Raw genomic sequence first — 10,938 nt, forward strand, 5'->3', positions numbered from 1 at the left:
AACCCTTTTTATTAAATCTTAAAACGGGGGCACTCGACTATCGCAAAAAACTACTTATTCATTCGACTGTTGTTTTCACTCTTATGCCCTAAGTAATAAGGGTGATTGTATTTTCGAATTGTAAAAAGCTTTGTAAAGTCAAATGAGATAGGAACATAGCACGCGCGACTCTTGAAGCATAAAAGATTTATGTAGGTCCAACAGACAGACAAGGGGGCATGTGATAAACATGTCACACAAGTTTTGCGATAGACTAGTTATGCTCGGCGGCTTTGCTTCACGCGGTTAAAATCGAAATTATGTTTGTTTGAAATAACAAAGTTTGAGTTAAAATTGCGGATAGTTAATTTAATGGTATCTTTAAGAATATGTATACAAGTTTATTTGTTAGACAAATTAAAAAAAGAACCCCGACTTTCAATATTCATTTCGCTACAACTTATGAACGGCTGAACCGCTTTTGATCAAACATATCTAAGAACGATCACATAAAAATTAGCTAGCAAACAAAAAAACCGTATCCAAATCGGTTCATCTGTTGATGAGCTACGGTGCCACGTACTCAGACAGACAGACACACTTAGCGGTCAAACTTATAACCTCTCTTTTTGCGTCGCGGATTAAAAAACCATTAAAATTATTAATTAAATTAAAAAGAAAAGTTTAAAGAATGAAACGTTTGTTTGAAATTACTTGAATTAAGTTGAAGAAGCGGTGGTGGTGTAATGGTTAAGACGCCCGCCTGTGGATCGAAAGGTCCCAGGTTCCAATCCTACTCGTGTCACATGAGATTGTATACCAATCTGAGGAAAACATTGTGAGGAAACCTGCACATTGGTTGATTATTATTAACTTGTGTGTGAAATGGAGAAGGCAATGGCAAACCACTCCATTAATAATGCCAAGAAATTTGTTGTGTGTGTTTTATTCCACGTAATAACCACGACCCTCAGCCATGAGGAATAGGACTCTGAAGAAGAGGTACACAAAAACATAATACAAAACAGCGAATGCAACGGGGGACTTATCCCGTGAGGGATCTCTTCAAATGGAAAGTTTAGCTACAAACTACTAGCATTTACAAATGATCGTTTCTAAACCCCTAAAGATATTTATATAGATATTGTAGACATTACATTATTATTCTATTGTTATATATTATAGACATTATATTTAGGTTTCAGCACATTCTGTAACTGTAACAATATAATTAAATCATTTAAATGTACAACGAAAACAAAATTTTATAACAAATAGGTTTTCAAAAGCAAAAGAATTGTGACCCTATATCCCTGGGAACAGGAAGTGTGAGCTGCAAGTGACATTTTGATTGTAGTCAACAACAGAAGCATAGGAAGGGTCGTGGGTTCCATTCCCGCTCGGGTCTGTTTTCATCTTATTAAATTTTAATTTAAATAACAATATCTTTTAAATTGCTTGTAGTATTTTTATTTGATTTTGAAATCAGTGTAGTTAGTCATTTGTTTTATCAACTAAGGACGCCGGCGAGCGTGCGAAGTGGGGACGAATACGTAGGAAAGCGGGTCCTAGACTCCGGCGTTTAATGGCTGAGTAAGAAATCAGATATACGCTCAGATGAGAGATAGAGAGAGCCATTTGAGTTTGTTAAACTGATACGGTTTTGCATAGTATTAACGTTGTTGAAAAAAAGTATAATTTAACAACATGTTATTTTTTACTTGCCAACACGGACAATATAAAATACCTGATTTGGCACTACTCAACTTGACAAGACAGCTAAAATAAATCGATATTCAAGCGAATGATTTCCGATCGTCATATTTTTAGCCTGTGTCCACGCCGGTGCAATTTTGGCAAGCGTCTCTTCCTAGTTGCACCGGTGAACAAAAACAACCACTAATGCAAACCCCGGTCAATGCAAATTCGACTTTAAACTAACACAATAAAGTTTAGTATACGCTAGCAGTTAATATATGACATTTAAAATATAACACATGAACACACAAGACGAGAATAAAGTGGCGTACAACTCAGAAGTACACCAGATTTAGATTAGTGTGGACGTGTCGATTTCAAGTTAATGAAGTGTGAAAATGAACTCTAAAAAAGGGAAAGGCAAAAATAAATCTAATAAACCCCCCAACCCTAACCCTCCACAAAAAACTGAAGATGCAAAATCTCCTGATAAAGCGGAAGATCCTGTCGTCGATAAAGCTGAAAGTGAAATAAAAATTGAAGAACGTGTCCCCGAAATTATTAGTGATATTGTGCCCCCAATTATTCTGCCATCTGAAGACTCGAAAAGTGTTGAGGAACCTAAGAAACCAAAAAGAAACAGAGGTAAGAAGAAGAAACATGAAAAAGATGAATTGGAAGAAAGTGGTGATGATAAAACTGTAGAAAAGGTTGAAGAAGAGGTAAAATTGATTCCAGCGCCAGATGATGAAAACAAAGTTGAAGTGATAGAAGATAAAAGCCTAGAACAGCCAAAATTAGATGTACCAACTATGACTCCATCAGCTCGTAAAAAGAAAAACAAAAATAAAAACCCAAATGTAGAACAACAAATAAAAATTACAGAAAATATTTCGAAAATTGAAGAACCGAAAGAGGAGTTATCCGTTGAAGCCAATGTCTCAAACGTAGATATAAAATGTGACGTGTTACCTAAACCCACAGAAGATGAAATAAAACCTGCTAAGAAAAAGAATAAAAAGAAAAAACGCCACGATTCTGAAAAGTCTGACAAGACTGAAGAGATATCATGTACGTCGGCGTTTCAACAACTACTGGCTGAGGAAGTTGAAAAACAGGATACTAAAAATTCTGTATCTGAAAGCAAAATTGAAAGTATTCCTGAGGTTATGTCTGAATTTCAAACCCATCAGCTAAAACAAGATATTATTGAAGAAAATGTTACTAAAGAAAATAAAAATAAAAAGAAAGGTAAAAAAGAAAAGCATGCTGTATCGACTGCTGATATAAAAGGAGAAATTGAACATCCAGTTGAGAAAGAAAAGGTCAGTATATTATCTGATATTATTCCTCAAGATATTTCAGCTGAAGGAGATAAAGTAATAGAAGAACGTGCTCCTGAAGAAATCAGAGTTACAAGCGAAGACCAAGAGAAGACTAAAGCTAAAATCGCAAAACCTGTTGATAAAAAACGCAAAGAAAAATCAAATCAAGCATTGAAACAGGGCGAGTTAGCCGAAAATATAATCATTCAAGAAATACCTAAATCAGAAGAGATACCTACTTCGAACATTAAAGAATCCTTGCAAGAACAATCAAAATGTGAAGAAATATGTTTTGAAAACAAGGCAGAGGAACTGAAAGAGTTCGCATCTACATCGGAATCCAATCTACCACATATGGAAAAGAAAAGAAAAAAGTCACCTAAACCACATCAAAAACAAGATCCTAAGGGAACTGGACCTCGGGAGACTGAAAATGAAGAAATAAAGTCGAAGGATGAAATTACTGACGAAAGAGAAACAAGAAATAAAGAAACTATTATTACTCAAATTCAAGAACAATCTACTATTGAAGATATTCAAAAATGTAAGATTTTAGAAACACCTGTTGCAATCACAACTGAACCTGAGTGTACTAAAGAGTCTCTTCCACATGCTTCAACAACAACTACAAGTTTAGAAGTAAAATCTGGTAAAAAGAGAAAGAAGTCTCCCAAACCTATGACAAAACTGGAAATCACAGAAGAGAAAAAAGATATTGTAAAAGAAACAGAGACTACAAAAGAGACCAAGACGCTATTTGATTCAGCAAAAGATTTAAAATCTATAGCTATACCTGTATCTAAACAAGGTGAAGAAAAAACAGACCTATTTTGTGATATGCCACTTATGGAAGAAATTGAAATCAGTAGCATAAAAGCAGATGAATCTGAAGGGTCCGTTGTTGAAATAATGCCTGATATACAACATCCACGTGCATCTAGTCAACAACGAGTTGACGATAATAACAATACTATCATAAGAGAAGTAGTTTCACCTAGCGATGTTAAGCTAAGTATTCCAGTATTTGTTCCCGATACACCTTTCATACAGGAAGAAGGCAATCCATTAACGTCTCCAGAACTTGTAGCATCTGGAATCAGAATCATCGACGTTGAGGCAAATGTAGTGAAACCAACTGAAGAAAAAACTGACATAAAGTCCAAAATGATGGAAGTAAATCAGGATATGGAAGAGCTAAGATTGTCAATTGAAAGATCTTTAGCTGAGCTTACATGTATAGAAAAGACTGAAGAAAATATTGAGTCACAATTTGAAAATAAAAATAAAATGGTTGAAACCAAATCAGATTATACTAGCATAACCAGTTCTCAAATGGAATCTAAAAGCATTGGCGAAGAAAGCCAAATTACTGAATCTCCAATTTTGATGATTGAGAAAAAACCGATGGATGCTTTAATGGCAGTTCCGAGTCCACCTCCAAAAAGTAATAAAAAACAGAAACAGAAAATGGAAGAATCACTAAAGCCTTCATTGCCAGTTATTCCACTGCCACCGCCACTTCCAAAAAAAGACTCGAAACCTATCACAGAAGAAACTAAAATACCTGAGACTGATATATCTTCTGATATCCCAGCTGTCCCTGCTAGAAAAGATAACAAAGGTAAAGGCAAATCAAAAAAGAAAGGTAAACAAGAAACTGGACAAGTAACTACGGCTACTGAATCTAGTTCTAGTTCTAGTGCGACACAGTGTTCTAAAGAAAATGTTCAAGATAGTAAACAAGAAGAAAAAAAAGAGCAAAAACCTGACAACTCACAAGATAATACCAAAAAGCAATCTGACAATTTAGATAATAAAAGTGATAGCGACGAAATTCCAAGAAGTGAGGAAACAAGTCAAATTTTAACAGAATTTGAGCCGATTGAAAACTTTGAAGATGCCATGACATCTAGTTTAGATGATGTGAATCAAACTTTTGAAATGATTGCAAATGAATCTGCTGGATCTAATGTAAATCCTGAAATTAATATCACAGCTCCTACTGAAGAATCAAAGTCAGATACAAAAGATGTAAAACAAAACCCGGTTACGCCGCCAAAAAACTTGTTAGGCCATCCCGTTATTCCTGTACGATCGAATAAAATGGACTACAAAAAAGAAAAGAATAAAACACCGAACACAATACTCGCCAAAGTGAAAATAAAAGACTCGATCGAAATAGAATCAAAAAAGCAATCAAAAGAATGTCAAACAGATAACTTAAAGAAACTAATGAAGAAGAAAGCTATCGATGAATCAATATCATCTTTGAATGAAAATGAGGAGTTTGTGTACAAGTATAGTTTTAGGAAAGTGTTTCTTCCCAATGTTTGTCACGTGTGCAAGAAAGAGCTGAAACCTTTGAGGGTATCGTGTAGTTATTGCCATTTGCTGTTCTATTGCAGTCAGAAGCACAAAGACGAGGATTGGCCTCAGCATCAGGCATTCTGTTTTGCTGTGTCTACTATTGTTCATCTCAAAGGTAAGATATTTATTTTTTCTGCTATTAGAGAGTGATTTGTTTATGTAATAAATGTAAATAATGTAATGTTTTAGTTCTATTTTTAGACCAAATGCTTATATTAAAATGCGAAAATAATTTTATTTATTTGTTTGTCAACCAATCTTTTTAAAATTTTGCATAATAGATAAGAGTTAAGAGAAGAATATACTACTACTGTATGTATCCCAGAAAAAGAGCTGTTCCCATGGGAAATATACCCGGGCAGAGCTGATTGCAAAATGCAGTAGACGATATGATCAAACGTACAGTTTCTTCGTCCACAATAATTCAAATTTATAACATGATATATGATATGTTCGAGAGAACATATCATTATACAAGTCATAGTGTTCATTCTCAGCTTTTTAATTTTGTCTATCACCATTAACTCAGGCCAAAAACACATTTACGAAGACGCGGCAACCATAACCGGTCACAACTACCGTCTCCTCCGAATGCAGATGATCGTCTCATGCGAGAAAATCCTCAAAAGGAAGCTGGTCCCTTGGGAACAGGAGGCTCTCTTGTATCCCAGAGTGTGTGGAGACGTTCAGTGTCGAGAGTGGAGACTGAATAAGTTGGCGGACTGCGATGGGTGTGGCCAGGTATTTCATATATATTTGTCTTTCTCCTCCTTGCATGGTATCCTTATTGCTGAGGGTCAAGATTCTAATTTAAAGACTTCCTGTGCTCTATGTACCGTAAAACGATCATTATAAGCCGAGATATTGACAATAATAAGTAGGAGGTAATAAACTGACGCACAAAATAAACCGCGGGCGAATCCGCGGGCAAAAGCTATTGTAGCGGGAGCCAGGTTATCATGCTCGACCACCACAAAGGGAAGATCTTCCCGCCAGGCTAAGTTTTGCGCCTGGGGAACCGGCTCCGACGGTGTCATGTCGGAGGTTGTATATAGTCGAAAACGCACTGTCTGCGCGGTCTAGGCTTTTTAGCTGAGTCGACCGTAGTGCCATCTGTCCGTCGAGTCGTGGATCACTTATGTGGCTTGTTGATTTTGCCACACTAGTGTGCAATAAAGTACAAACAAATAATGAAATGAAATAATGACACAGAAAGCCAATAAAAATGTATTTATATATCCTATATCGCTGACCCCAAGCTTTACAGCGTCAGACCTCGAATGCAGCCTAAATGAAGATGACAGAGAGATATTCTATGTCTATAGAATTTATACGTTCCAGATATCATACTGCTCCAGCGTCCCAGACCACCTTCCGAGCTCCCATCAGCGTTGGTGCAAGTCCTACTCCTTATACCAGAAGCTGGTCTGTTACCAACAGACCCAGGGAAGGTTGGAGCCGAAGCTGCCTGGTAGAGTGATAACAGGGTATTATCAAGTACCGGATAAGATTAATGAAGTATTGGCTGCCATGTATGAGGAGAAGATTGGTGAGTTATTTTTACATAAAGTCGGCAGCGTGCGCGATGTTGCGTTCATAAGCTGCGGTGGGCAGAATACTTATATAAAAAGGTGGGTAAATGAGGAGTACGAATCCACAAGGTCCTTGGAGAAGTTGAGATAGATATAGACAAGTCACAGTTATGATTTAACCTATATTACTGGACAAAAGTCTCTTCATCTCCTTCCACTTTACCCTGACTAAAAAGATCCACTATTTTTTCTGGAATGAGTCAAGGAGGAGACCTGTGCCCAGCAGTAGGGCAATACAGGTTAATTTAAAAAAAATACTAAAAGCCGAAGACTGTAGATCATACTCTTAGCCATATAGGAATAGGATCATTATAGAGGTTACAAATAGGTTTTTTGCTAACTCCTTAGATATGAACGACGTGCAATACGCAGCCCTCACCCAGCTCGCCACGGCGCCTCTCACTGCCGTCTACAGCTTCCAGGTGTACACTAACAAGATGAACGCTATCTATGCAAACGGGACTTACAAGGTATCTGCTTTTTCCAGGTTCTGCAAATATGAATATGACCATGTATAGTAGTATTCATAGGCCACCACTTGCTTCCGGTGAAGGAATAAATGGAGAATACTTAACGGCCTATACTAACAATACACAACAATAATGCATATATTTGTTCGCGCTGACAATCGAACCCAGAACTTCCAGTCTCGTCAAATAAATGTACATACATACGTCGGAACACATCGTGAGGAAACCTGTATACTGGTGCGTTATTTCTTTTCTAGAAAACCTCCTTCACAATCCATGTGATCGGCGCCGAGTTACAGTTCGAAGCAGACGCCCTCAATAAATGGGAGGTGTTCTTCTTACACCTGCGACCTGACATCACGGAACTGAGGGTGTGCCTCATAGCTCCTGACCTGAACCCGTCTAATCTGCCACTAGATTTGCTTGGAAAGATCAGGTAATTTCATTTAGTTATCACACCACATAAGGGTTCTATGATTTGAATATAAAACGCCTGATAATACTGAAGGTTTTACACTAATATTTTGTATACCAATAACTTTTATTAATTAATAATAAATTAATCATTCTCATTTCGGAGACCAAGATCCACTTTGGGGTCGCTGAGCCAAAGAAGTAGTAGTAGTAATTACTTACACAACAAATACTAATGAGTTAACAATTACCTTACGTAATTCTCTCGAACCTTATATCGACATAATGATTATTCGGCTGTGATTATACGACTGGCGACAAGCCTGTCGTTAACCTTCCTCGGCAATGATGGTTGCCTATCAGCTAGACATGCTCATAATCCATCACAATAATACCCCACCAAACGTGGCCTACGAATTCATCTCTTGGCTCATAGCAGTACAAGGTACAAATTAATAATTAAATTTAATTTAAACAAAAACTCTTCTTGAAAAAAATCTTCTATAAAAGTGAATGTTTCCGTCGATAATCACACGGTATATAACTTGTATACTCATGAACAATTGAATTGTCTGCGTCAGGAATCCCTTTTTGTATTATTCATTTTAGTGCGTTTGAACTCAACCTAGTCTGACGGGAAGAAAAGATGAGGTTAAATGCAAGCGTGCGTATTCCATTGCCTAAAATCTGTGTCTTCAATACTGTCAGGTTGTGCGCACAATGTCGTCAGGACAATCGCCGTGTGCTCTTCAGCTTCCAGGACAAGATGACCTACAGCGAGTACTACAGGAGCGACGATTTCATCACGCCGGATATTGGTAATAATAACAAGCTTTTGTTTAGTTTCAACTGTCCCGTTTGTCTGTAGTCAAATCTTGCAAAAAAGTTGTGTCAAAAATGTTTTTTTTTGTCAAAACTTCATTAACTTTTTTTGCATTACACACAGCACACATAAACATAAAGTCCTTGCGAATGCTATTCTTGCCTGTCAGCTGCCTAGGCTGTATATATCTTAGTCGGGATTATTTAGGAGGATATAGAGTGGCCTAATTCTAGGGCGGAACCACACGTCAGATATTTTTTATTTAATTATTTCATAAAAATGAAAATAAAGGCTTAAGTCGTATTATTACAAAATCTAAAACTACAGTAATTATTCAAATTCAAAATATACATTAATATACATTAAAACATTAAACAATATTGTAGTCTGAATTTAACCTTAGGTACTTTATCCTACAATATATGTATATTGTAGGATAGATTAATATGTATTTATTGTCAGAATAGGTTTTATGAAGCCCATTAAATTTACAAGAAAAGAAGTTATTATAACAATTGAAAGTGAATTTGATCGCGAAAGTTTGTCGACAGGATTCAAACAGGCCTGACATAGATTTACATATTATATTAATCCCTTCGGTTCTGGCTTTAAGCCAAGCTAGTTTGGACTGTAGACCGATAAATTTTCGATTCGTTCTACTGCGATTGTGTTTTAACCGCTGATATAAAGAGGTGTTCAATATAAGTTTTATAGTGTGTATCTAATTTAAGGGTAACTTCGTAATAGATTTTGATATAGCTTTTAACTTGATCTAGAAAGTTTTTATTCATTTATTTAATGTTTATTATGTCCGTATCAACTGATTTATGTAGAATTGGTATAAATTAATTATACTCGTCCATTTTATGACATTTTGAGAGGCTGATAATTGGATTTTTAGATAGCAGTACTTGGGTGTACCCCAAGGAAGATATCTAGGGCCATTACTGTTTTAATTTTCCCTCTAATCCAATTAGTCAAATACCTTAAAGTCATCAGACCATCTCGTCCTTGGCTTTTCTCTTTTCCGATAGCCGTCGGTAATAATCCATGCGGCCAATATAAATCCATGTGTGTCCTTCTTCCCAAATGCATGCAGCAAAATTATAGCCAGTGATGTGTGGAAGAAATTGGAGAATATTTTTGCCAAGCTGTGGGACATAAATAGCTATTTTAAAAAATACAGAGATGAATATTGTGTTGTTATTTCTACATATTGTTATTAATCGATTCTTTTTAATTAGCTAGGAAATTCGCCCGGGTGAAGTTGCAGGAAAAGATTTACTAATTGGTATCGTTTCTATTTAATATTTCCAGTGTGTGCGTTCAACCCGAGCATTCAACGGTCTTCAGTTTTCAATGGCAAAGACCCCTGGCCTGCGGCTATCAACTGCATTCTCAAGCAGAAGATCCCATTTATTGTAACCTCATATACGTTAGATGAGTTACGTCGGGACTTGACTAGAATAAAAGAATGCACAGAATTTAACATTATTTCTGATCCAAAATACAACAACTTTGCAAGTGTAAGACCTGATAGGAACTTCATATCTGATGACGAGATACCATTGCTGTTCAAGAATTACTGTTTTGCTATAATTAGTGGTGTTTTTTAACATGTTTGCTGTTTGATTGTAATAAACTGTTGAAATATTTAAAGACTTTTAATAATAAACGTAAAGAAACTTTATTTACCAAATCTGGGCATCTTCAACCGCCTTAAATTATCGTATTGTAATTTAGAAACTATCTGTTTACGTGACAATGCATTAATGTGATAAGATCACCTTATTATTCTTCTTCATAGTCGTATTCCTCATGGCTGAGGAATACGGTCGTGGTCATTACGTGGAATGAAACACACACAAAAACTTTCTTGGCATTATTAATGGAGTGGTTTGCCATTGCCTTCTCCATTTCACACACAAGTTAATAATAATCAACCAGTGTGCAGGTTTTCTCACGATGTTTTCCTCAGTATACAAACTCATGTGGCACGAGTAGGATTCGAACCTGGGATCTTTCGAACACCTGATAGTGCACCTAAAATCGACTGCCAACAAGTGAACTCCTCAAAGGTTTAGTACACGTAATCATATTATGTTTATTATATACTCTAGACATTTCTGCTATTATAATAGTCATTATTACTATATCTTGCCAGACTTTTGGCGAGTTTACAAGATAACTTTACTGAGTCAGTTATCCCTACTAATATTATAAAAAGAAAAAAAAAATATTTTTGTTACTTTGTTTTTTTTTTTTACTTT

At 36.1% G+C, this 10,938-nt stretch overlaps 1 protein-coding gene across 1 annotated transcript; it reads left to right on the top strand.

The window, feature by feature from the left end:
• The first annotated feature begins 1,997 nt into the window (after positions 1-1,997).
• LOC128680836 (uncharacterized protein) lies at positions 1,998-10,327 on the top strand. Its single transcript, XM_053764276.2, has 7 exons — positions 1,998-5,484; positions 5,899-6,110; positions 6,711-6,918; positions 7,310-7,431; positions 7,689-7,867; positions 8,554-8,663; positions 9,986-10,327. The coding sequence occupies exons 1-7, from the start codon at positions 2,076-2,078 to the stop codon at positions 10,282-10,284; spliced, it is 4,539 nt and encodes a 1,512-aa protein (XP_053620251.1). The 5' UTR covers positions 1,998-2,075; the 3' UTR covers positions 10,285-10,327.
• Positions 10,328-10,938: the final 611 nt, after the last annotated feature.

Source organism: Plodia interpunctella, chromosome 25 (assembly GCF_027563975.2).
Source record: "Plodia interpunctella isolate USDA-ARS_2022_Savannah chromosome 25, ilPloInte3.2, whole genome shotgun sequence".
In the NCBI taxonomy this organism is placed as follows: Eukaryota; Metazoa; Arthropoda; class Insecta; order Lepidoptera; family Pyralidae; genus Plodia; species Plodia interpunctella.

Coding starts and splice junctions, on each gene's coding strand:
- LOC128680836 (XM_053764276.2), top strand. CDS start 2,076: ATGAACTCTAAAAAAGGGAAAGGCAAAAATAAATCTAATAAACCCCCC. Junction 5,485..5,898: donor TACTATTGTTCATCTCAAAG/GTAAGATATTTA, acceptor CCATTAACTCAG/GCCAAAAACACATTTACGAA. Junction 6,111..6,710: donor ACTGCGATGGGTGTGGCCAG/GTATTTCATATA, acceptor TATACGTTCCAG/ATATCATACTGCTCCAGCGT.